The sequence below is a fragment of the Benincasa hispida genome, chromosome 8 (assembly GCF_027475165.1).
Source record: "Benincasa hispida cultivar pf3 chromosome 8, pf3_genome.v1.1, whole genome shotgun sequence".
NCBI classification, from domain to species: domain Eukaryota; kingdom Viridiplantae; phylum Streptophyta; class Magnoliopsida; order Cucurbitales; family Cucurbitaceae; genus Benincasa; species Benincasa hispida.
In genome coordinates, this window is record NC_143485.1 from 53,890,492 (window position 1) to 53,916,164 (window position 25,673).

At 30.4% G+C, this 25,673-nt stretch overlaps 2 protein-coding genes and 1 pseudogene across 3 annotated transcripts; 2 read left to right on the top strand and 1 right to left on the bottom strand.

Moving 5' to 3' along the window:
- The first annotated feature begins 1,158 nt into the window (after positions 1-1,158).
- Positions 1,159-3,608, top strand: LOC150034676 (uncharacterized). The gene is made up of 4 exons (XM_090316818.1): positions 1,159-1,467; positions 1,808-1,937; positions 2,195-2,612; positions 3,185-3,608. Exons 1-4 carry the CDS (start codon positions 1,159-1,161, stop codon positions 3,606-3,608), a joined length of 1,281 nt encoding a protein of 426 aa, XP_090172944.1.
- Positions 3,609-19,989: 16,381 nt separating this feature from the next.
- Positions 19,990-22,326, top strand: LOC120083769 (uncharacterized; annotated as a pseudogene). The gene is made up of 5 exons (XR_016531336.1): positions 19,990-20,275; positions 20,370-20,549; positions 20,636-20,735; positions 21,325-21,555; positions 21,644-22,326. The product of XR_016531336.1 is annotated as an uncharacterized LOC120083769 (transcript).
- An 87-nt stretch (positions 22,327-22,413) lies between these two features.
- LOC120083768 (putative pyruvate, phosphate dikinase regulatory protein, chloroplastic) lies at positions 22,414-24,427 on the bottom strand. The gene is given in 4 exon segments (XM_039039628.2): positions 22,414-22,905; positions 23,001-23,445; positions 23,447-23,641; positions 23,865-24,427. Coding segments are annotated over 4 exon segments (1,209 nt in total). The 5' UTR covers positions 24,330-24,427; the 3' UTR covers positions 22,414-22,801.
- Between the last annotated feature and the right edge of the window lie 1,246 nt (positions 24,428-25,673).

A 25,673-nucleotide genomic window follows, 5' to 3' on the forward strand; every position in this document is an offset into this window, starting at 1 on the left:
AGAGTTTATTACACAATCGTATAGTTAATGTTACACGATCGTGTAGAGTTTTTTACACGATCATGTGGCGCTGGCTGCATGATCGCATAGGCGCTTGCTTCCTAGACGATCGCGCGGTATTGGATACTCGATGCATCCTTGAGTGCTAAACGATCGTGTATGGATGTGAACATTTCTCTACCACTGATAGACAATGAAACACATATATCACTGTCTATAAGTTATACAAAGTGATAGAGTTTTATCACTTTCTATCCGTGATAGACAGTGATATAGTTCTATCACTGTCTATCATTGATAGAAAGTGATAGAACTCTATCACTTTCTATAACAACGATTGAGCTCTATCACTAGTGATATACTGTGTTTGATATATTGTGAGTGAACTCTATCATTGTCTATCACTGATAGATAGTGATAGAGCTATATACATATTAAGGCTTTCTTTAAATTATACAAAGTTAAACGATCGGATAGCTTTTGTTATGTGATATGTAGAGTTTATTACACGATCATGTAGCATTTGCTAAATGATCGTATAGCTAATGCTACGCGATCGTATAGAATTTTTTACACGATCGTGTTGCGTTGGCTGCATGATCGTGTAGGCACTCACGTGCTAGACGATCGCACGGTATTGGTACTCAACGCATCCTTGCGTGCTAAACGATCGTGTAGCACCGTCCATCTATGTCTTCTTCCCCGCAGATAGATAGTTTTTGTTGTGACTATGTATGGATGTGGACATTTCTCTACCACTGATAGACAATGATACACATATATCACTGTCTATAAGTTATACAAAGTGATAGAGTTTTATCACTTTCTATCCGTGATAATAGTTATATAGTTCTATCACTGCCTATCACTGACAGAAAGTGATAGAACTCTATCACTCTCTATAACAGTGACTGAGCTCTATTACTAGTGATATACCGTCTTTGATATACTGTGATTGAGCTCTATCATTATCTATCACTGATAGACAGTGATAGAGCTATATACATATTAACATTTTTCTTATACAATCTTCTTTTCCTTTTATTGCAATAAATTGATACCATGGTTAATATTCCTGTAGTCGTTTTTTATGGTGGACAATGAACTCATTACAATTCTTATGAGAATTATAGTGTTGTTGGAGTTTTTGTTGATGACATGATAGACTTCAATGGTTTAGTTAGTTCGATATTGAGTGAAATTCAGTTGGATGTTTCAATAGATTTATCAGTATTGTTGGATTTTGGTCAAACTAATATTCAATTTGTATTTCAAATAAATCAAGATAAGGATATCAGTTGGTATTTGTCTTTGGCTAAAGATTCAAGGACTAGGCATCCTTTAGTTGCTCATGTTAGATATCATTTTGTAGAAGGATCTTGCAGTGGTATTAGTGGTGAAGATGGTGATAGATTGCTATGTTTAGGTTCTTCTTCTAGTTCTTCAATCAAGTTATATGAAATGTTGGTTTTAGTGGCGATTTGAAGGAAAAAGATGTATTTGGAAGTAAAGAAATATTGTGTAAGTATTTTTATGTAATAGCAGTGAATAAGAATTTTCAATTTAGGACTACACGGTCAAATTCAAAATCGCTTGAGTTGAAATGTTTGCAAGAAGGCTGTCAATTGTATGTTCGGGCATCTCGGTACAAGAAGATTGAGTTGTGGATGCTTAGAAAGTATATTTTCGACCATAATTGTTCAATGAATACAACTCAAAGTTGTCATAGGCAAGCTTCTTCATTTGTAATTGGAGACTGCTTGAAAGAGGATTTTAGGTTTATCTCTACTGATCACTCCCTTTCTAGAGAGATACGTTTCATAAGGCTCGTACTAAACTTGGTGTTAATATTAGTTATCAAAAATCTTGGAAGGCAAAAGAACATATATTAAGATTATTAAATGGTGATGCAGCTGAATCATATAGCTTGATTCCAAAATTTTTTTAAAAGGTTGAAAGAAATGAATCCAGATATTACTTCAAATGAAGTATTCTTCTTATAAATTTTATATCACTGTGTATTATAGATGGACTGTGATAGTCATCTATCACTGTCTATCAATGATAGTTGTGCATCATTGTCTATCACTGATTGACTGTGATAGCCATCTATTACTGTCTATCTACCAATGATAGACAATGACTGATTTGTTATCATTGTGACTAATATAATTGTTTTCATTTATATTTTTAGAAACGTACACTGCTTTAAAGATTGATGAAAATGGACATTTTAAATTCTGTTTCATGGCTATTGATACATCTATTAAGGGGCGGAAGTACTGTAGACCTACCATATTCGTTGATGGCACGTTTTTGAAGTCTAAGTTTGACGGTACTCTACTATCAGCTTCCACACTAGATGGTAACAATAATATTTTTCCCCTTACGTTTGCTATTGTAGATTCTAAGAATGATGTATCATGGAAATGGTTTTTCGAACATATAAAAACTAGTTTAGGGGATAGAGAACATTTAGTCATTGTCTCTGGTCAACATTTGAGCATTCCAAAGGGTGTCTTAAGTGTATTTAACAATGTTGAGTACTGTGTGTGCATTCAACATATTCTGCGAAATTCGAAGAAGTTGTTCGAGGATCCTTTGATTGACCAGTTTTAATTTAGTTGTGCTAAATCTTATACTGTTGATGACTTCGAGTTTAATATGAAATCTATGGAGTCAATTTCTCCAAATATTCAAAGTTACCTTATTAATGTAGGATTTGAGAAGTGATCTTGTGCATATTTTCGAAGAAGAAAGTATTAAATGCTGACAAAAAACCCTTCAGAGTGTGTAAATTCTGTTTTGAAAAAGAATGGAAACTTACTAGTTGCAAGTTTACTTGATGCAATTAGAGGTTTACTGCAAAAACGGTTTCATGATCGAAGGAAAGTTAGTTTGTCAATGACAACAATTTTGACTCCTTGGGTAGAGAATAAATTATGCAACCTCATGAACAATCAAGAAGTTTCATGGTAAGTGTTCTTTATAAAATTGATAAGAGAATGATATTCAGTGTGATAGATAGTGATAGATTTTTATCGCTATCTATCACTGATAAACCATGATAGAAGTCTAGCACCCTAACCTTGATAGATTTCTACAACTTTTTATTTATTTGTATATTTGGTATGTTTGGTATGTTTGTAATGTGCTGATTTCTTTTCTCATTTTTATTTATTAGGTTCATCCTATACGTTGAATACTCAGTAATGGATGGTGATAAACAATTCCTAGTAAAGCTTAATTTTGGATCTTGTGGCTGTCGAGTATGGGATTTTGAAGAAATTCCATGCTCTCATGCGTTTGTTGTTCTTCGGCTACTTAACATGGATATTTATTCTTATGTATCTAATTATTATTACTCAAGCGCATTGTCATGGACATATATGGGTTGTGTTCGACCTGTTGGAGTCCATTCAGATTGGAGGGTTTTAGATGATGGTATTAGAGCATTACCTCCTATTTTTAAACGTTCAGCAGGAAGACCTAAAAAACAAAGGATTCCATCTATAGGTGAAGCTAAAAGTAGTTCATTAAGATATAGTCGTTGTCATTCTAAAGGTCACAATTTTAGGACTTGCAAACTTTACCTAATTAGTCAATGATGTAATCATTATAGTTTATTTTTTCACTTGTATTGCCAAATAGACTGGTATTAGAACTTACGAAAGTTATTTTTGCCCTTTGTTGGTTCTATTATTGAGTTTGTAAATGAATGGAACACTATCTTTATATGAATAAAATTCTTGAATTTCTTTGTTTATATTCCTTTTCTAGACTAAAGCATGTGATATACCCATTTATACAAACACTAATATATACCAATACACACTGATAGATTTCTATCAGTGTCTATCATTTATATACACTATATACCATTGTGTTGATATCCACTGATATCTTTCAATCAGTGTATATCACTGTTATTCTAAAAATGAAGATACTTGATGAACCGATCATGGATATTGATACTGAACTTATCTAATGGTCAATTTGAAAGTCAGAGTTTCTTCTTTACCATCTGATACAGTATATCAGTTTTGATTATTAAAATTTATATATTGATTTCATTTTTTATGTAAAACTTGTTGCAATATTAGGATTATCCATGGTTGATTCATTTTTTGGCATCAATAGAAGCATTATAGCATTATAGTAATTGAGTTGAGAGTTGATAGACACTGATAGAAGTCTATCAATGTCTATCAGTAATTTATGGAGTTAATAGACTTCAAAAGTATATAATATATATTTAAACATTGATAGACACTACGATCGTTTAGAATTTATTAAAGTATCAGTCACACGATCATGTAGTTCCTATCGCATCGTGTACTCGATCGTTTAGCTCCACGTCCAATCATCTATACGATGGTTTAGCTCATCCGTTGTCTTTTACACGATCGTATAGCTCGAGTCAACTATCGTCAACACGATCGTCTAGCGCTTCATCCAATCGTTTACATAATTGAACTATCATTTAGTTCTTAGAGTTTCGTCTACACGATCGAGCTGTCATTTGGTAAACGAAAAAGAAATTCAAGCCTCAACATACTACCTCCCTTAATTCTTGAATTGTTATTGACCGTTAAATCTGAGTGCTTTGTGACTGTGAACATGAAGATCATAGTCATCTGGGACAACAAGTGGTATCAGAGCTCAGTGAGCAATTCTTCCCTAAGTGAGATGGAGCTTACAATCATGTTCTTTTTTAATGAACCATCACTAATAGACATTTATAGACTTCTATCATTGTCTATCAATGATAGAATTCATGATACACCTAATAGAATTACATTGGACACATATTTGATAGTGGTTTATTCATCATGCACCTGATAGAATTTTATCCAACACATATACAAAAGTTTATAAAATTGATACAATCACAGCAGATTACATCATTAGTATAAACTAGAATTCTTATAGATGTAGTTCTACCATCAATGTTCATTGTCACTTGTAACATTCACAAAATATCATTCACAAAACAACATAGTCCATTGTTAGTAGTATTGTAGTCTTTTTCAATAACATTTAAACCGAGTTCTAGCATTAAGTTTGAGAAGGTTGAGATTTAGATAGAAAAGGTTGAAATTGAGTTTGAGTGTTTAGTTGAGAGATGTTTAACCTGAAGCTTGGAGCACTGTTCATCAATGAAGTTGTTTAGTCTGTTTCTTCTTTTTAGGAGATGCTTTTTTCATTTCCTTTGCCTTTGCTGGTTGTTTTCTTTCTCTATTAGGCCTCTCATTGACAATTTTCTAGTCGTCATATAATACTTTTGGTCTAAACTTTGTACGTTTTCCTTTTCCTGCAGCTTCAACAACCTAAAATAATAGTAACAAGAAAGAAAGTCAAATGTTAGAATTCGAAAACTATATATCATGACTGACAACAATAACTCTTGGTTACCTTCTTTTTTGTTGGTTGTTTTCCTTTATTTTTAAGTCTTTTTCTTTTCTTTTCATTCTCGTTTTCTTCTTCACTTTCTTCCTCATCAACTTGTTCTTCAACATGCTTTTCTTGTTCAACAACATTTTTTCCTTTATCAACAGGCTGTAATAAATAAAGTAATGTATAGTGTTAGACATTGATAATATTTTATAAATATCATTAACCTTAATTAATTATATTTACCTTTTTCTCATTGTTTTAGTTTTGATCTTCTTTTCTTTTTTTTTCTTCTTTGTTAGATAAATCAAATTCTTCTTCTTCTTCAAGCTCAACATCTTGCAATAGATTCAAAATTCTATAATACTTAAGAAGACAACTTATCGCTTTATTTTCTTTCATAGTGTCTATATATTTACCTTATTGTTTTGCTGAACATGATCAGTTTTCTCCATATGTTCATCATCTTCAAATTCTTTTTCCTGCAAAACATGAGAATTAATGAAGTTATAGAAGTATACCATACACTGATAGAATTCCATCAGTTCAATGATTAACCTCATTTACTTCTACCATGAATGTCTATCACTGATGGGCAGTGATAGACCTAGTGATAGGTCTAATTGACTTTCATGACAATATGTAGCTTAATAGAGACAATATGTAGCTTAACAGAGAAAACACATAGCTTAAGAGATGAAGCAAATCTTTTCCTTTCCATCATCTTCCTTGAACACTGTTGTTAATTCTTGTGTCTTGGGGTTTCCAAAGGTAGAGGTTCTATATCGTCAAAATAATCTTGTGTTTGAATCTCTTGTGTTTGTATATAAGATTCCTAAAACAAAAAACATAAATCAAATACAAAGATAATGAAAAGAATGAGATTCCTATAATAAAAGACACAAAACAAATGGAAGAAAAATGTGTTGATAGGCAGTGATATGTCATTGTCTATCAGTACAAAAACTTGTATACAAACCTTTCCTTCATTCCCAATTTTAATCTACAAGAAAAAAACAATTTTAGTTTAGTTAGTAAATGTATGTTTACATTTTAAAATAAAATAATACATTGCAAAAGACTTACTTGAGCTACATAATTCGCAGCATAATTCACCATTTTGTCAATTTCATAATTTCTTTCAAGAATTTGTAAGCTATAAGAAGGAGCTTTGTGTTGGGTTTTTGGCCCTTAATCTCAAATTAATTAATTAATCAATATTTTGATGATAACAAACTCAATTTTTAATTACTAAAAATCTTGGTGTTTTAATATGTCCATAGCGTAGAGCTCGGAACAACGATTCCATCACCTCTTGAATCACTCAAATCAGAGCTAAAACGAAGACGATATGACCGAAACATGTCTATGGAGTTGTGGATAACGTGGCATAACCAGACCATTTGCATGGAGACATGTGGCAGCATATTGGTTGAATGGTGGATTATTAAGAGATTAACATATGATGGACTTTTGATTTTTGGATTGATTTAAAATAAAAAAATTAAAATTAAAAAGAAATTTAAAAGGAAAATAAATTTAATATTATTTTATGTTTGTGTCTAACGGCTAGTTTTTTACACATGATATGTTTTTTATTTTTGAATTGACTTTAAAGAGAATGAATTTAAAAAGAAAATGAATTTAATATTATTTTATGTTTGTGTCTAACGGCTAGTTTTTGACACATGGTATGCTTTTTTATTTTTTGGATTAATTTTAAAAAGAAAATGAATTTCAAAAGAAAAGAAATTTAATATTATATTTTATTTATATCTAACAAATAGTTTAGTTTAAAATCTCCACCATTGATTTTTCTTTTTCAAAATCCAATGATCCAAATTAATTGTGGTTTCTAAAAAAAATTTCCATCTCTATATAAACCATTTTCCTCTCCAATTTTTAAACCAACAAATTTTACATTTCATAATCCTCCAAAACTCAAAAGTTCCATTGTTGCTCTCTCTAAGTTCCCAAATTTTTTTCTTTTCATCTTATTCTTGAGAGTGTTATTGTATTTGTGAGGATAAACTTGTTGAGTGCTTAAACTTGTAAATCCACTCTAGTGAGAGTTTATTATGTTCTTCAAAAATTCCAACATTTGTAACGGTTTGATCCTAAACTGTGGAAAGGATCGGGTTTACTCTTGAAATCGTAAAAGGAGCGGTGGTATAACGGTTAGACTCTAATCCATGGAAAGAGTCGGAAAGATTTTATTCAAATTCCCAAGAGGCGTTGGGGAGTGAAGTAGGTCAAGTTTGACCGAACCACTATAAAAATTACAGTGTCTTCTTCTCTAACTCTTTCCTTTTTATTTTTGCAATTAATTTAAACAATTTATTGTATGTTTTAGTTTGTTCTTATTTATTTGCTAAAATTTGATAGAATTAAATTATCACATTTTTTGTCATCTTATTTGTTGCATAATTTGAATTTTTCTTATTATTTATAAAAGGTGTATTAATTAGTTTAATTGGGTTAATTTTAAAAAAAAATTTAATTAAACCCTATTCACCCACTCTAAGATTGCCATATCGATCCAACACTTTGTTTTTCTCTATGGTCTCCTCAACCTCTTTTTCTTGTTCTTCTTGTGAAAACTTTTCAATTGGAAGTCTTTCTATGATGGTTTTTAACATTCGGATGATCTCTTCTTGGCATTGTTTCAAACTTTTTGCTTTTTTTCTATCCTTTGTTGGCCATTTTTCATTTATTCTATTTCCTCCATTATATTTTTCACATGCTCCTTTTTTCCTCCAATTAAATCTCCCCCTTCATTTATTTCTTCTTCTTTTTTTCCTTCTCTTTTTCTTTCTGATCTATCAAATATTTTATAGTGGTTGATTGTGATTCTTCTTCTGTTGGAACTAGTGGAATTACACAAAACTACAAGTTAAAACACATTAAATCATTAGATCAAAAAAAGGAAAATACTAACAAATTTTTTTTATGATATATGTCTATCACTGTTTTTGCTGATAGACAGTGATACTATCACTGTCTATCAGTGATAGATTATTATCTGTTTTTTTTGTTTGAAACCATTGCAAGTAATAAAAACAAGGCTATGAAATTATAGAAAATACTTACATAATTTCTTTCAAAGATATTCTCTTCAAGATTTCTCCATTTATCAGGTTGCAAGCACTCCCATGATAATATCTTGGACTTTGATTGCAAATTTTTGGCAATATCTATTGTTGAAAGTTTTGGTATTATTTCAAATGCCCAATAAACTAGTGCCAAAGGGAAACCTTGAAGGCATACAAAATCCTTTTCAGTAGAAGAAAACTTTTTGAAATTTTGATATGTCAAATTATATGACAATCTTCCCCAATGATAGGTTTTAAATTCTTCTTTCATTGTCCAATATGTCAACATGTTTCCAATTAATAACATTGTGACCTTGCCTTGGGATTAAAAAAGGACTCTAAGAGAAGGAGGTTTGCCAACTTAACCTTGATACTATCACTTTCAGAATCATGTAGGAACTTAAAGCTTCTCTCAATGTCTTTTCTATCAATTGAACCATCATTCTTAAAGACTATTTTTCTAAGTTCAGAAATTTGCTATTTTTCTTCTAAATCTATTGATGGTAGTTGAGTACCACTTAAATCTGTGATTAAACAAAACTCTTTCAATCCAAACTCTGCTATATGCCCATTAAAGTAAAAAATTAAGATATTTGGCTTATTTCTGATGCATTGTCTTCTTAGAAGGTAGTTTATGAATCTTGTGGGCATTTTCTCAATTTTTATATCTAGAAAGTGTCTGAAAGAACCATTTCTAAAAGTATTTAAATTCCTATCATCTAATTGGTTCTTAATAATTTGTATTACATCTAATGAAATGTACACTGTTATTTTCAAATGCTTGTTCTGGTCTTGCATTATTGTTTGACGTTCATATTCTTGTTCCACCTGTTTAAACATACAAATATCAGCAATAAACAAGTAATACTTGTCTATATTCTATCATAAACTATCACTCACTATTATCATAAACATACAAGTATTAGCATGATAGTTGTAAGTAGTCTATGAATGATAAAAACACTGTCTATCTATAAAAGAAATATCAGAACACTAACTGTAAGTGGCCCCAACTAAACATGGTATGAATGATAGATAAAATAAAATATATGAGAAAATATCCATATCGTTGATAGACAGTGACATACCCCTATCAAGGTCTATCATAGTTTGTTTATACCTTTAGTTTTAGTTTCCCTTTTTCTTCCTTTTGATTTTTTGTCTTCTTTTGTTTATTTGATGATCCTTCTTCTTTAACAGTCTTCTTTTTTATGTTGCTTATCATCTGTACAAAAAATTTAGGGTTAATAAATATTACTAGTAAACAAAATCACACTTAATAACTAATCACGAAAAGAAAAGAGTTATAACTTTTGTTGTTGATATAATGGTAGAAGAAATAGTAGAAGGATTAGGAAGAAGAAGAAGAAGAAGAGGATCAAGGCAGCGACTGAAAAAGAGACGTAAATAGAAGAAAAAAAACAGTGAATGAAGTCGATTGAAGAAAAAGACCTAAATAGAAAAATGTTGGAGAAGATCAATCAACTTCAATTGAAGAAGCGTCGTGAAGCAGCGTGGTGGAAAATAACCAAGTCGACGTGAAGCAGCGTGATGGAAGAAGAAGAAGAAAAAGAAGAAGATCAGTGAACGAAGTTAGGCTGAAAAAGGAGATGAAATGTTCGAGGGAAAAATCCCTAGTTCATTTCATTTTTTATGTAAAAGTTGGGCTTTGGTTGGGCTGCAATTTTCCTTAGGTTTTTTTTTTGCTACAGATTGTATTTAAACATTGATAGACACTATGATTGTTTAGAATTTACTAAAGTATCGTTTACACGATCGTGTAGTTCCTATCTCATTGTGTACGCGATCGTTTAGCTCCACGTCCAATTGTCTATACGATCGTTTAGCTCATCAGTTGTCATCTATACAATCGTTTAGCTCCAGTCAACTGTCGTCTATATGATCGTCTAGCGTTTCATCCAATCGTTTACATAATTGAACTATCGTTTAGTTCTTAGAGCTTCGTCTACATGATCAAGCTGGCATTTGGTAAATGACAGAAGAATTTCAAGCCTCAACATACTACCTCCCTAAACTCTTGAATTGTTATTGACCGTTAAATCTGAGTGCTTTGTAATTGTGAACGTGAAGATCATAGTTGTCTGGGACAACAAGGGGTATTAGAGCTCAATGAGCAATTCTTTCCCTAAGTGAGATGGAGCTTACAAACATGTTTTTTTTTAATAGACCATCACTAACAGACATTTATAGACTTCTATCATTGTCTATCAATGATAGAATAATTCATGATAACATGAATTCTATCATTGAGCTTACCATCACTAACAATATTTCTTTGTTTATATTCCTTTTCTAGATTGAAACATGTGATATACCCATTTATACAAACACTGATATATACCGATAAACACTGATAGATTTCTATCAGTGTCTATCATTTATACACACTGATATATCATTGTGTTGATATCCACTGATATCTTTCAATCAGTGTATATCACAGCTATTCTGAAAATGAAGATTCTTGATTAACTGATCATGGATATTGATACTGAACTTGTCTAATGGTCAATTTGAAAGCCAGTGTCTCTTTTTTACCATCTGATACAGTATATCAGTTTTGGTTATTAAAATTTATATATTGATTTCATTTTTATGTAAAACTTGTTGCAATATTAGGATTATCCATGGTTGATTCATTTTTTGGCATCAATAGAAGCATTATAGCATTATAGTAATTGAGTTAAGAATTGATAGACACTGATAGAAGTCTATCAATGTCTATTAGTAAATTATGGAATTGATAGACTTCAAAAGTATATAATATATATTTAAACATTGATAGACATTGATAGTAATTTAAATATATTTATTAGTAAACTATGGGTTTTTTTATCTGTATTGCGTTTATGTGATAAATGTTTATGGATGAATTGTTGATGGATGTTTTGGGATAGAATTCTTGTTTTAAGGCTTTCTTTAAATTTTACAAAGTTAAACGATAGGATAGCTTTTGTTATGCGATCATGTAGAGTTTACTACAGGATCGTATAGCATTTGTTAAACGATCATATATCTAATGCTACGCGATCGTGTAAAATTTTTTATACGATCATGTGGCGTTGGTTGCATGATCGCATAGGCGCTCGTTTGCTAGACGATCGAGCGGTATTGGATACTCAATGCATCCTTGCGTGCTAAACGATCGTGTAGCACCATTCATCTATGGTTTCTTCCCCGTAGATAGATAGTTTTTTGTGGGACCATGTATGGATGTGAACATTTCTCTACCACTGATAGACAATGATATACATATATCACTGTCTATAAATTATACAAAGTGATAGCGTTTTATCACTTTCTATCAGTGATAGACAGTGATATATTTCTATCACTTTCTATCAGTGATAGACAGTGATATATTTCTATCACTGTCTATCACTAATAGAAAGTGATAGAACTTTATCATTCTCTATAACAGTGATTGAGCTCTATCACTAGTGTTACACCGTGCTTGATATACTGTGATTGAGCTCTATCATTGTCTATCACTGATAGACAGGGATAGACAATGCTTGATATATCGTTTAGCTCCACGTTCAATCGTCTATACTATCGTTTAGCTCATCAGTTATCATTTACACGATCGTCTAGCTCGAGTCAACTGTCGTCTACATGAACGTCTAGCGCTTCATCCAATCGTTTACATAATTGAACTATCGTTTCGTTCTTAGAGCTTCGTCTACACGATCGAGCTGCCATTTGGTAACGATAGAAGAATTTCAGGCCTCAACATACTACCTCCCCTAACTCTTGAATTGTTATTGACCGTTAAATCTGAGTGTTTTGTAATTGTGAACGTGAAGATCATAGTCGTTTGGGACAACAAGTAGTATTAGAGCTCAGTGAGCAGTTCTTTTCCCAAGTGAGATGGAGCTTACAATCATGTTCTTTTTTAATACACCATCACTAACAGACTTTTATAGACTTCTATCATTGTCTATCAACGATGGAATTCATGATGTACCTAATAGAATTACATTGGACATATGTTTGGTCTAAACTTTGTACGTTTTCCTTTTCCTGCAGCTTCAACAACCTAAAATAATAGTAACATGAAATGGACCTAAATAGAAAAATGTTGGGGAAGATCAATCAACTTCGATTGAAGAAGCGTCGTGAAGCAGCATGATGGAAAATAACCAAGTTGATGTGAAGCAGCATGATGGAAGAAGAAGAAGAAGAGTGAACGAAGTCGAGCTGAAGAAGGAGATGAAATGTTGGAGGGGAAAATCGGCTGAAGAGGAAAAATCGAGTTGGACTTTGTTGGTATTTCACATCATTTTTGGGCTTTGATTGGGCTACAACTTTCCGTAGTTATTATTATTATTATTATTTTACTATAGATTGTAATTATTTTGGACCATTTAAAAATCCCCCATAAAACTACCTATTTATTTGTAGCTAATTTAAATTCTTTAAGATTTGAGATTCGGTTCATCACGACTCAATTTAATAACCCTATTTTCACATTTTGTTGTGAACTCGATTTTTCAAGTGACAGACTGAAATTTGTATTTTAAAAAGGGATTAAATATGAGTCACCTCTGACTACTACAAAATACAAAGCTACAATATATTTGGTGGAACATAACTTTTTGAGTTTTATTATTCCCAAAAAACATCAAAAGAGAGGAGGCCATAATAGAAGGATACATAAAGTTAACTCTATCTTAGCCTATCATATTTGCAAAGTTGACTCCATGAGTAAGAAAGCAAAAGGAAAAGGAATAATAATAATAATAGAAGCAGATGGAATTTTTGTTTATTATCTGCCCCCACACATCCATAAATTAATTAAATCATTCTTAAACATCATTTATAAATCAAATCTAGATTATCATCTATAGAAGTACCACTCATTTATGAAGACCATATATGATATACCTTACCTTCATATGACATGCTATCTCTACTTTACTAAAAATTAAATTAAAATAGATAATTTGCTTTTAGACTCTATTAGTAAATATATTGACAATTATTTCTATAGACTAATCTAGATGGTAGTAGTTTTTTTAAAATTATGTTTTTAAGTGTATTTAGAAGTAATGACCCATTTGATAACGTTTCAATTTCCTGTAACTATTTCCTGTTTTTCGTTTCTTGTATTTTTTTTCCTTTATTTTATATTTAATATAATGTAAAATTAACAAAAATAATACAATTATTGTTTCTATCATTCTAACATTGCTCAAATTATCTACAATATTATTTAACTTGAGTTATTTATCGTAAATGATATCAACTCAGATCGAATTCAATTATAGTATTATGAAAATGTCATGATTGTAAAATATTAAAATGAAGTTAAATGAATATTATAATGAACATAATTTATATATTATAAAACTGTAATCAGTTTCAAATATACTAAAATAAAAATTTAAAATTTAAATAATATATAAATATGTATATTACAAAATTTAAAATTGAAAATGAAAAATACTTTTATACTTAAATATTGAAAATTAAAAGTTAAACTAGTGTGTGTATATGTATATATAGCAAAATTAAAAAATAATCATAACACCAATACCATACCCGCAAATCAAACCCATGATTAAGTAGAAGATAAGGGAATTCTAGACAATTAACTATGTTATTGAAACGAGATAGGAATAAATTAGTTTTCTTAGAAACATTTTTTAAAAGTTGAAAATAAAAATAAAAAATAAGAACAATTATCAAACAAGTCAATTTCTTAAAAGGTAAAAAAATAAAAATAGAAAACAAAAAACGAAGACTTAATCAAATGGACCTAATGATGGGATATCTCCTTTGGCATTCACTTTCACTCAAAGTATTTTTTGTGTTTGGCTTCAATCTTAAGTATCACAACACAAAAGGATATCAATTTTGAACCGACCATGATCGGACTTGTGTTGAGTTTAGATCATTCTTTTTTTTCGGTTGGGTGGAATTTCATTTTTCAAGTGGTATAAGTTATGATTAAGATGAAGTTCTATATTACTTTCTTATATCTTTGTTTCCAAACAAGATTTTGAGCACAAAATTTAATTAGAATCGAAAGTAGAGTTCTGAACACTAAGCGTAACTAAAGTATACATCAAGTTTATGCTTTATTAACTCCTTACCCGACTTAAAATTAATTTAAAGAAATTCTTACACTATGGGCTACAAAAACTCAAAAAAAAAATCTTTATGTATATATTTTATGCTTTATAGTTTATACGTATATCATGCTAGAGGATTAGTTGAGCGGCTACCATTTAGCATATTTGTTTTAATTTTTTTTAATTTTGTATCCAAAATTTTGAAATCGAAATTTTAAAATATATAATTTTTTAAAGAAAAAATTATTAAAGTCAACATTTTAAATTTTATGACATAAGCTCATTTCTTTTTTATTAAATTAAATTATGTATAGTATAATATATTACAAATTGCGTAATACTTAAAATGATAATCCCAAATTGCAATGGGTAGCATTTTTAAGGATAATAACCAATTATATAATCATATCTTTATAAAATTGTATGTTACGAAATCGGCAATTAAAGAATACAAAAAAAAAAAGTAAAAGAATCAACACATATATACGTGGTTCATTAACAGTGTGTAAGCTACATCCACAGGGTAGAGAGAGAATAGTATTATTAGAGAGAATATTTTCTGAATATACAAACGGCGCCTCTAGTGAGACCCCCCATATTTGGTTGTACGAAGCGCTAATAAACAAATTCAAGGTATTCCAATACAACAAATATAGTAAGGTCTATCAACAATAAACTTCTATCACTAATAGATTCACTGATAAACTCCTACTAGTGATATAGTCTATTAGTAATAGTAATAGACCATTACTTCTAAATTTGATAGACCATTACTTCTAATATGGTCTATTACTAATAGACCATCTAAATTTTTCCATATTTGTAGTTTGTTTTACATTCTATTATATTTGTTAATACTTTGAGTCTGATTATTATATTTTTAATTCTCTCTACCAAATTTGAAAGGTAAAATATATTAATAAATTCGTTAATAATAGTTGAGATTCTACTTAATATTTGATTGGTATGTAGAACTACTTGTATGATTGATAAATAAGACATTATCAAACATATTGTAACCAATCCAACTTCTAAATTTGTCAACAAAACACATTTCTAAAAATACTTATAATTAACATGAAGTACAACTTATTTTCATTGTACTTGTTCTAGGTTCAAATTGCTTGGTAATCAGAAAAGGTATATAAAAGTGGAGGCCAGGGTGGAGTTGTAACTAGTTGGAACCAAATCATTTGCTTGTTCAATTTGACATAAGAGTTCATTTCAAGAATGGTCTTTCCACATAAAAGGGAAAAAAAATCTATATATTTTGTTAGCTTAAGCTTTCAATATCAAATAATAGAGTTGAATTGTATAATTAATAGAAAACAATTGCTTCAAAACCTTGTATTATCATTTCTTTCTTGATTCCTAATCCCAAAATCAATTTATTAATTCACATTATCCAAATCATATATAACAATGATTAACGTCATATTAAACTCTAACTTAGAAAGGGGGGAATCCAAGTTCAAATTACTTTCATTAAAGAGTTCAAATTACTTAATAATATATAATCCAATAAAAGTAAAGGAAATTAGGAGGATACGACGTCGTAGAATCGCAAATACCAAGAGAAAAATGCGAATGAATCTCCATGACATGCGGCTTGATTTCCTACTTTATCATCATGTGCTATGCCCCCTTCTAGTAGTTTAAATGTTGCATGACCATACCCTAAAATATTACAAATTATACAGCTTTCAAATTATATGGGAATTCTCTGTAATCCTATGTATATAAATATTATTTGACTTTTTTGGCTTTTATTATTTTCGTTATCATCATCATCATTATTTGCATGCACCGTTTCTTTAACAAAACTTTCATTAATATTCATCTCTCTTTCTTGAGTTATTTTGTCTTATTTTGTATTAGTCTTAAAATTGTGATTGTTACATTGTAATTGGGGACTAATTAATCGATCATACTTTACTGGAAAATCTCTTGATGTTTTACATGATGAAAGTTGGTATGTAAAGGGAAATTAGCAATTATTAACAAAGTGACATCAATTGTATCCATTTAAACATAGTGCAATAGAAAATGTATCATATAATCATAAATGTTATGGTTTGATCTTTATTCTCGTAATTATTCAACTAAAAAAGGAAATTTGGGAAAAAACAAGCTACAACATACGAAGAATATAGAGAAACCAAGGAAGGGAGGGGAAAGAACTGATAAAATAAAGAGAAACCAAGTATAGGAGGAAAGCTGAAAACTAATAAAAAAGAATATTAAAATAGAGAAACCAAGGAAGGGAGGGGAAAAATATATATATTTTTTTTAAAAAAAATTAAAATTTAATAGTCTTTGTTTTTTTGGTTTGACCCAGAATTCAAACCTTTATGGTAAGAAAACGGAGAGTAAATTAAACATCTAATTAAATTTTCATAAATTTCAAAAATAGAAAATTAAAAACGAAATTGCTGTCAAATGTCGACTTAACTAGAATAGAAAAATGAAAATTTTTACATATACAAAAAAATATCAAATCCTATTTATGAAAAATATCCATTTCTAATTTCTAAACTTTTAAAAAGTGTTTAGCAAATAAATTAAAAAAAAATAGGGTTTCAATTTTGATGATAAAATAATTTTCTATAAAACTCAACAACACTAATAGACTTTTATTAGCCTCTATTTAAGAATATTAAAATTTTGTTATTTTGTGTAAATAATCCCTTATGTTTTTTTTTATTTTTGAAAACTCCCATAAAAAAATTCAAGGTTTTGAACATTATCAACATTATCAACAAAAAAAAAGAAATTATTTTTAAAAAAAAAAACTCTTAAATCTAAGGCTCCATTTGATAATTATTGGATTTAGTTTTTGTTTTTTGTTTTTGAAAATTAAACTTATAAGTATGACTTTCACTAAAAATATGCTAAAATAATGTTGATGAGAATAAGTTTCTATGTTTTGTTATCCACTTATTAATGTTTTAAAAAACGAAAGCCAAAATTTTAGAATTAGAATAGTTTTTGAAAACTTATTTTTATTTTTAGATTTTGACTAAGAATTCGAATATTTTTTTTAAAAGAAAAGTAAAAATTATGGTAAAGAATTTGAGAGAAAACAAGTATCAATTTTAAAATTAAAAAAATAAAAATAAAATAGTTATCAAACATCTTTTAAGTGAACAAAAAAAATTAAGTCGATCTCATGTAGTTTAATTTGATAGTTTTCAAGTTTTAGCTGCAGTTTATATTTAAAAAAAAAAAAAAAGTTTTAACAACCCTCTCAAAGTTCTTTTAAAAAAGAAAAGAAAGAAAGAAAATAGCCTAGAAGCAAAATGGTTTTTAGAACCTTTTTTTTTTTTAAAGGACATACTTAAATAAAATAGAAGTAAAAAAAAGCTCATCAATCATTAAATCTCAAAAAATATATATTTATATATATTAAAAATAGCATATTTAGTATATAGTACTTTAATTATCTGTTCATATAAAAAAACAATTTAAATTTTATTTCATGGACATTATATTACAAATAATAGAGAAAAATTGAACTCAGAATCATGTTGGAAAAAAAAATGCCAAATTATAACTCTAGTAAGATTTATATATGTGTCAAATAGATTTCTAAACGTATAGTTTTATGTGAAATAGATCTTTAAACTTCAAAATATCAAATAGGTCATTGTACTATTAATTTTTTGTGTATGGCATATTAAACATTTTCTTATTTTATGAATTTTTTAAATATAATTTTTCTAATCGAAAACTATATTTTTCAATTTTGTGTCCAATAAATTTGTGAATCTTAAACAATATTAAATAAATCAAACTTAGAAAAAAAAAAATTAAAACCTTAAAGATGTTATTACACATAAAATCAAAAGTTTAAAAACACTTATTGAATGTTTTAAAGTGCATACATCCATTAAAAAAAAATCCAAACATTGGCAATTATTTTCCTTTTTATATTTATTCATATTTGTTGTAAATTTAAATATAAGCTAACGTATAATCTCTAAACTAATTAAATCATATTCGTTATTCCGAACTAAAATGTCTATTCATTACTTAAATCATATTCATCTATGAAATTTCAAATATATATATATCCATCTATGAAAATATTTTTTTAGCACAACAGAAATAGAGAGATTTAGAATCTATTGGTAGGAAATATAAAAACAAAAATTAAAAAAAAAAAAAATTCAATGACAATAGAGTTACATTTCATGTTTTCATATATGTGTTTGATTCAAAAATTGGATTCCGATTTAAACAATCGTTGGAAATGAATTTGATACCATATTCATAAATCATAAAACGTTAGTTATAGTTATCCACTAAATATTAGTTGATAGTATTCTATTATTAATTTATTTATGAACATTTTTTATGTTAAAAAAATTGTAAAATTATTATTTTGTAATATTATATAATTAATAATATATTAGATAATATACATTTTAATTTAAGAAAAATGAATTGAATTTATAATATGACATTGTATTTTAAAATGTTTTTATATTTATTTTTAAAAGAATATAAAAATAATTTTAGAACCAAAATTTGAATTATCAACCAAAATATATTGGACCGTCAACGAAACTATAGTAGGAATGAAATGAGTAAATTCAATTTTGGTTGAATTATATATCCATGATAGTGGTACAAAAATGAATTAAATAATGATAAGTTTTGCAAATATGTGGTTGATCTTGATTAATGACTAACAATTGGATCCGATCAATCACATTTGCAAGCCACTATCCCTTAAATTAAACACGCAACCATTTCCTATCACCATTCTCACCATTTTATATTTTAATACTTATCTGCGCATACTCTCTTCTTTATATTAAACAAATCCATCCCACATTAACATTAAACAATATGTCACGGTGATTTCTTACTACATTTAAAAATTAAAAACATATCATTATCATATCGTTAAATTTAACATACTTGTCTGCTAAAACAAAATTAATAGGCAACTTAATTTGAATTTGAATTTAATTAATCAATATTAACAAAAAGCAGCCAAATTTAATGTTGTTTGTGCCTATAAATATATACAAAATGATAGAAATCCCAAATTCGGCAGTTTCTTTCTTCTCACACATGATCACATTCATACTTCCCATTTGTTTTTTGTCTCTTTCACTTTGAACTTTTTTTCAATTTTTGATTTTCTTTTTAGCCATTTTTCTTGCTCTGTTTCCACTGTATCAGAATTTTCAGCTTTTCCCACAACCATAAATTTCTGTTTCAGGTCAGTTTGTTCTTACTGTGATCTTCCAATGAAGATGGTGTCCTGTTTTCATTTTTCTTTTTTGAAGATTAAGAAAGAAATATATCTTTTCTTTTTTGGTTCTAAATTTTAAACTTTTCTCTATGTCTCAAGAGTTCTTGAGGTTAGTGAAAAGAAATTTAATAAGAAAATTTTCACAACCAATAATTAGTTTTTTTTCCTCTTTTTTGTAGCTTTATTTTGTTGTATGTCACGGGATTTGTTAGTCTGTTTGCACCCAGAAACTAATGTTGATATATAAATAAATAATTGCAGTTCTTTTGACTTATATGAAATACCCATCTTTTTTATTCGTTTCTTTTATAGCTTCGTCGTCGACTTCAATTGCCCAATTCGGTGCGGAATTTGCAAAACCATTCTCTTTCTTTCTCTCCCAGTTCATTTTCCTTTCCAAGAAATTGATGGAAATTCCCAAATTGGTGAGTGGTTCTTTACTTTTGTTTTGATCTGTTTCTTCTTTCATTGATTTTCCTCTGTTTCTTTCCTCTAATTTTGCTTTCAATTTTGTGTTAGAATCCGTCTTCTCTCCGGGAAGTTAATCAATTGGAAGAAACGAGAATTTCCCAGAAAATTTCAGTTTGTAGTCAGCCAAACGGTGTACATTACTCCACAAATTCCGATAGCTTCGTCATCGATATGAATGGCTTCTCCAATGGCGGAACCAAAGAACCCACCACAAATCCCAGAATTACAGTAAGTTCTTTCTTTGTAATTTTGAATTTCCAAAGGAAAATTTGATGACCCTTTTGTTAATTTTTTACTTTTCCCAAAAAAATTAGTTGCAGAGAAATTTATCAAGAATAGGGTCTCAGCGTGGCGGCGACAAGATGATTGCGAGCAATTCCGCTCCTATGGATAGAGATTCATCATCTCCAACAGGTACCATCATCGTCTTTAATAAAAATAAAAGTTCATGAATTTAAAAGAAAAAAAAAAAGGAAAAAAGTACTTTTGCTTTGTCCTCGTTTTTGGTCTAATGTTAGTGTCAGTCTTTTTTTGAATAACTTATTGATAATAATTCTATATATTAAATTGAATGGCAGCACCAAACATTGAAGTAAAATTAATATTAAAAAACAAATAGGCCAGACAAATTCCTGATGTGCGCTAGTAGTGGGTTCGAGCCAACCTGTATTGTGAGATGGGCGATTCTGATTCATTCTAATGAACTGAATTATATGTTTGAATAATGTTTATGTTTATATATATATATATACATATATATATATATATATTTGCATTTAATGTACACGTTGGTGGGGATTTCCTGTTGGTTGGTGTAGCTAATTTTTCTCATATTGTTGAGATTCCCGGGAAATTTTGGGAGAAATTTACTAATCTAAAACTCAATTCAGAATATTTCCACTTGTTTGAATTTGAATGGTTCAATTTGAAAAAACAGGGGAAAACCAGAGTTTGAATTTAGAAAGTTGTGGGGTCCTTTGATTTAAAATTGTGGTATTTTCAGTTGCACTTGGAGCTACCATGGCGGAAAAAGCAGCAGGGGCGGCGGTGGCAATGGCATGGGGTCTCAACAAGACCATTTGGGAGTTCCACAAGTTCATCACCAGATCACTATAACCACCGGCAACACGGCGGCCCCGGTTGAAAGAGCCATTCTTAGAAGAAACAGTTTCAGAAGGCCTCCCTCTTCGTGGATGTTGGATCCCAAGAAAGTTCTTCTCTTGTTTGCCACTGTGTAAGTTCACAAATTAGTAATTTACCTCTTAAAAAATGCATTTTTCTTTCTTATTTTCAGGCTCTAAATGGTGTTTGTTTTATTACAGGTCGTGTATAGGAAGTATGATGCTGATATACTTCACTTTGGCCATCGGAAAACCCAACGCCGAGGAACGGGGATTTGATTAATTATAACAACAAAGGTAGGCAAAGCAAGAACCAGAAATAACAACATAACACAGAGTTGAAGATGATTTGAGATGTGTTTGTACAAAGAGAGAGAGAATGATGAGAAAGACAAAAGAGCAGATTAAACGAAAGAGGGGTACCACAGGTTTTCTCATGGCCTCTGGCACTCGGATGCGGCACGTTTACATTAGTTTAGAAAAAGAAGAAGAAAGTGACACACTAGAATGTGACAAAGGAATGGAATCTTCCCTTTTCTTTTTGTTTTCTTCTGTTAATTACCAAAATTGACAGATGAAAGAACTCAGATCAGAAACGTGGTTTTGCTTTTGAATTGAAGCTGTGTTAAGGATTTCTCTCCACCTGCTAGATTAGTGGAGAGTGGTTGAGTGGTGATTGATCTGGTCACTCTTCAAATACTTTTACAATCTCCTTTTTTCTTCCAATATTCCTTGTTCATAAAGTCATTCCTTTGCATTCTGTGGCTTCCATGTGAGCAAGAAGAGTGGGCTACAGTCCTACAAACAGAAAGTGTATTTGGCTGTACTCAATGCATGCGCACTTGAAGATTTTCCAACATTGTTTTTGTATTGTTCCTATTTCAGGATGTGGTTTTGCTCTGTAATGTGATTACTATTTCAAGTAAAGTAGGAGGATGAAGTTTGAAAATGGAAAGTCATCTCAGACCATGTTTGTGGAAAGAATAAAATACATTCACTAAAGGTATTAAAGTTTTATAGTCATGAAACAATTGGCTAAACACTGCCGCAAAATAAAAATGAAATGCAAGTTCTCTGTGCTGAGGCTTCTTACAGGAACTATAAAGGTAAAAATAGATCATGATAGCATCCAAAACTGAAACTTTCTCATATGCTCGTCAAGTAAACAACTAGCCTAGTCCTTCAGCGCCCACAGAGCCCACAGAACGAGTATAGGAACTTTTACTTTCAATTGTTAAGACCAATTACAAGTAGTAACTGTACAAAGTGTAGGTTTGCCCTTATTTACGAACTGGATTATGATCATCAGCTACGGTTTACTATAAGTAAATTTCAAACACCTGTATTTTGCCCTAGTCTCTAGTAGCGCTTTGATATTCTTGGCATTGAACACTTGTGTTTTCTATCATGGTAAAGCCTCAATATGACGGCAGCAGTTTCTTCTATGGCCTTCCCTGTTACCTCTGCAAGCCAAACAGATAAAAACTAAACTCAATAATCTATATGCAGCAACAATAAATGGCAGAACGTTCTGTATTTTGATCAACTGAATATCTACCTATCACAGGCCATGTGGGGTTTTGAGAAAATATCTTCCCAGCAAAATCCAGCTCCTCTCTAACAAAATCCATTTCTGAATAGGTACTTCTCATTTCTTCACTAAATCCCAAACTCTTAGCTCTTGCTCTTCTTATTGTTTGCAAAACAATTGGATTTATAGTCAGACCAAACACCTTTTCAGGGTCTGCTTCGAACAGGTTCTTCGGGAGTTTGATCCCCATTACGATTGGCACATTAGCCACTTTATAACCCTTTTGTGCAAGATAAATCGACAATGGTGTCTTCCCTGTTCGCGATACACCAGCAAGAACAATGTCAGCTTTGTTCAAGTTTTGAGGCAATGCACCATCGTCTTGTTTGATTGTGAACTCAATAGCTTCTATCCGACGGAAGTACTCATCAGTCAGTGGGATATTATTGCCGAAAGCCCCACGAGGAAGACCCGGACGGTGAGACACCTAGATGAGATGCAACAACTTCTGTTAATGGCCCCAATATGTCATTAGATTGAATGCCCCACAATTTGCAAGCTTGTTTCGCAGATTCAGCCATGAACGGATCGGCTAAGGTATAAACAAGCATAGCACCCTCTTTGGCTGCTTGTTTTACTATCTCCCGTAATCGCTCTACATCATCAATCTGCCATATGTAACACAAATTCAAAAGACTTCATCTCATATCCTATCAACTTCCTACAAAATCCTAATTACTAGTCATATATGAATTGGGAAAAGTTACAATGTCCCATTGCAGAACACACAAGAAACAGTAACTCTCTACAAAAACAGAAAATATCCCAATTCAAAAAGAAAGATCAATAAAAAAGAGACAAAGAAATTGTTATAAAGAAATCGAGAATTACCCCAGAAAACAAATGGGTGCTAACAGGGCAAACACGGTCGACTAAACAATGAGTGAATTGACCCAAGGCGGCGGTGACGGAGTGCTCCACCGTCCATCCAGTGCCATCAGACACCATGTAAATAGACTTCCCAACTGTTCTCTCCACATCATCGTCACCATCTCGTCCTTTAAAGGCAGGCTCCCGGGGGGCTCTGTCAGTGGGGGAATCGGGAGATCGCAGCTCGACGGCCTGAGCAGCCCGATTGCTGTGGCGCTCCAATTTGTGCCCCGATCGCAAAGCGCGAGCCCTAGACCAGCGATTCAATTGGGGGCTGCCCTTGGGTTTGCGGACCTGTGGACCGGGCTCGGAGGATGATTGGTTGTTGATGAGAGAATTGGAGAAGGGAGGTTGGATTCTAGGTTTGGGATTTTGGTATCTATGTGTGTGAGGGATGTTAGACCAGCTGAAGGTGGAAGAAGCCATTGTAAGTAATGGGGAAAGTCGTTACTTTTTCTAAATGTTCTTCACAATATGGAAACCGTTTATCAGCTCATCATTTCTAAATATCTTCCCATCTTTTCTTTCCTCATCCTATAAATATCTTCCCATCTTTTAAACAAAAACTACTTTTTCAACTTTTTGAGATGACCCAACGACAACAAATTTCCATGACACAACCATACTAGGTTTGAACCTTGAGATGAGAATCATAAATGTCCACAAGGCAAAGCGAGAGCAGCGTATAGAAAAAATGTCAAATTATTTACAGAAATAGCAAAATAATAATAATAATAGACCTTGATAGACTTCTATGAGCCTCTATAAAAGAATATTAAAATTTTGCTATTTTGTGTAAATAGTTTTTCTTATTTTTCTATTTTTCAAAATCTCTCTTTCCCATTTGGTTTTCAAAAAAAAAAAAAAAAAAACTTAATTTCTTCCTAATTTTTTTATATGGTTGGTTGTACATGAATAATTTGAATTTAAAAATGAATTAGTCGAATTTTCTAGTAGAAAAAATAGACCTATCAAATTATTCATTATATATATGTGTATGTATATATATTCAATTCAAAGATATTCATTTTTTTTTACACTAATTCAAACCATATTCATTATCTTGACCATTAAACAATAAAACTTGAAATTTAAGTATAATATTTATATCATAATAATAACATTACAAGAAATTATTATAATAAATATAAGAAAAAAAGGCTAACAAGGTGAGGACAGGGCCGAAAAATGGTCATTAAAGGGATCGAAATCTCGTGCAGAAGCATATAAAACACTGGTGCCATTGAATTTGTTTCAAATTTACAAAATAACAAAGAAGGCATACATCAAAACATGCCTAAAATTAACACAAAAAGATGAGAAACTTACCCTTAAAGACTTTCTTCAAATAGTTTCTTCTCTCAACGAATTCCCACGAACACCACAAATTTCAAATGAATACCAACACTATCAATGGAATTGATACAACCACTTGACTACCTTGCTATTCTCAAGCCAAAATCTGGATTTGAGATCCAAGATCTTTAAATCTTTTTGGAAAGAGGGAATAAAAATCAAAGAGATTTTTCTTCTTTTCTTCTTGAGAGAATTAGAGATGATCCATATCTATCATTTTTCAAAACAACTTATCTCATAATTTAAGAGAAAGAGAGAGGAGGAGATGGAGGGTTCCAATAACCCCTTCGCATTCTAAAATGTAACTTCCATTTGAGAGTTATTTAATTAGTTAATATATTAAATCATATTTAATATATATAATATAATTAAATAATCAATCAACCCATTATTAATTAATTAATTTAAATTAAA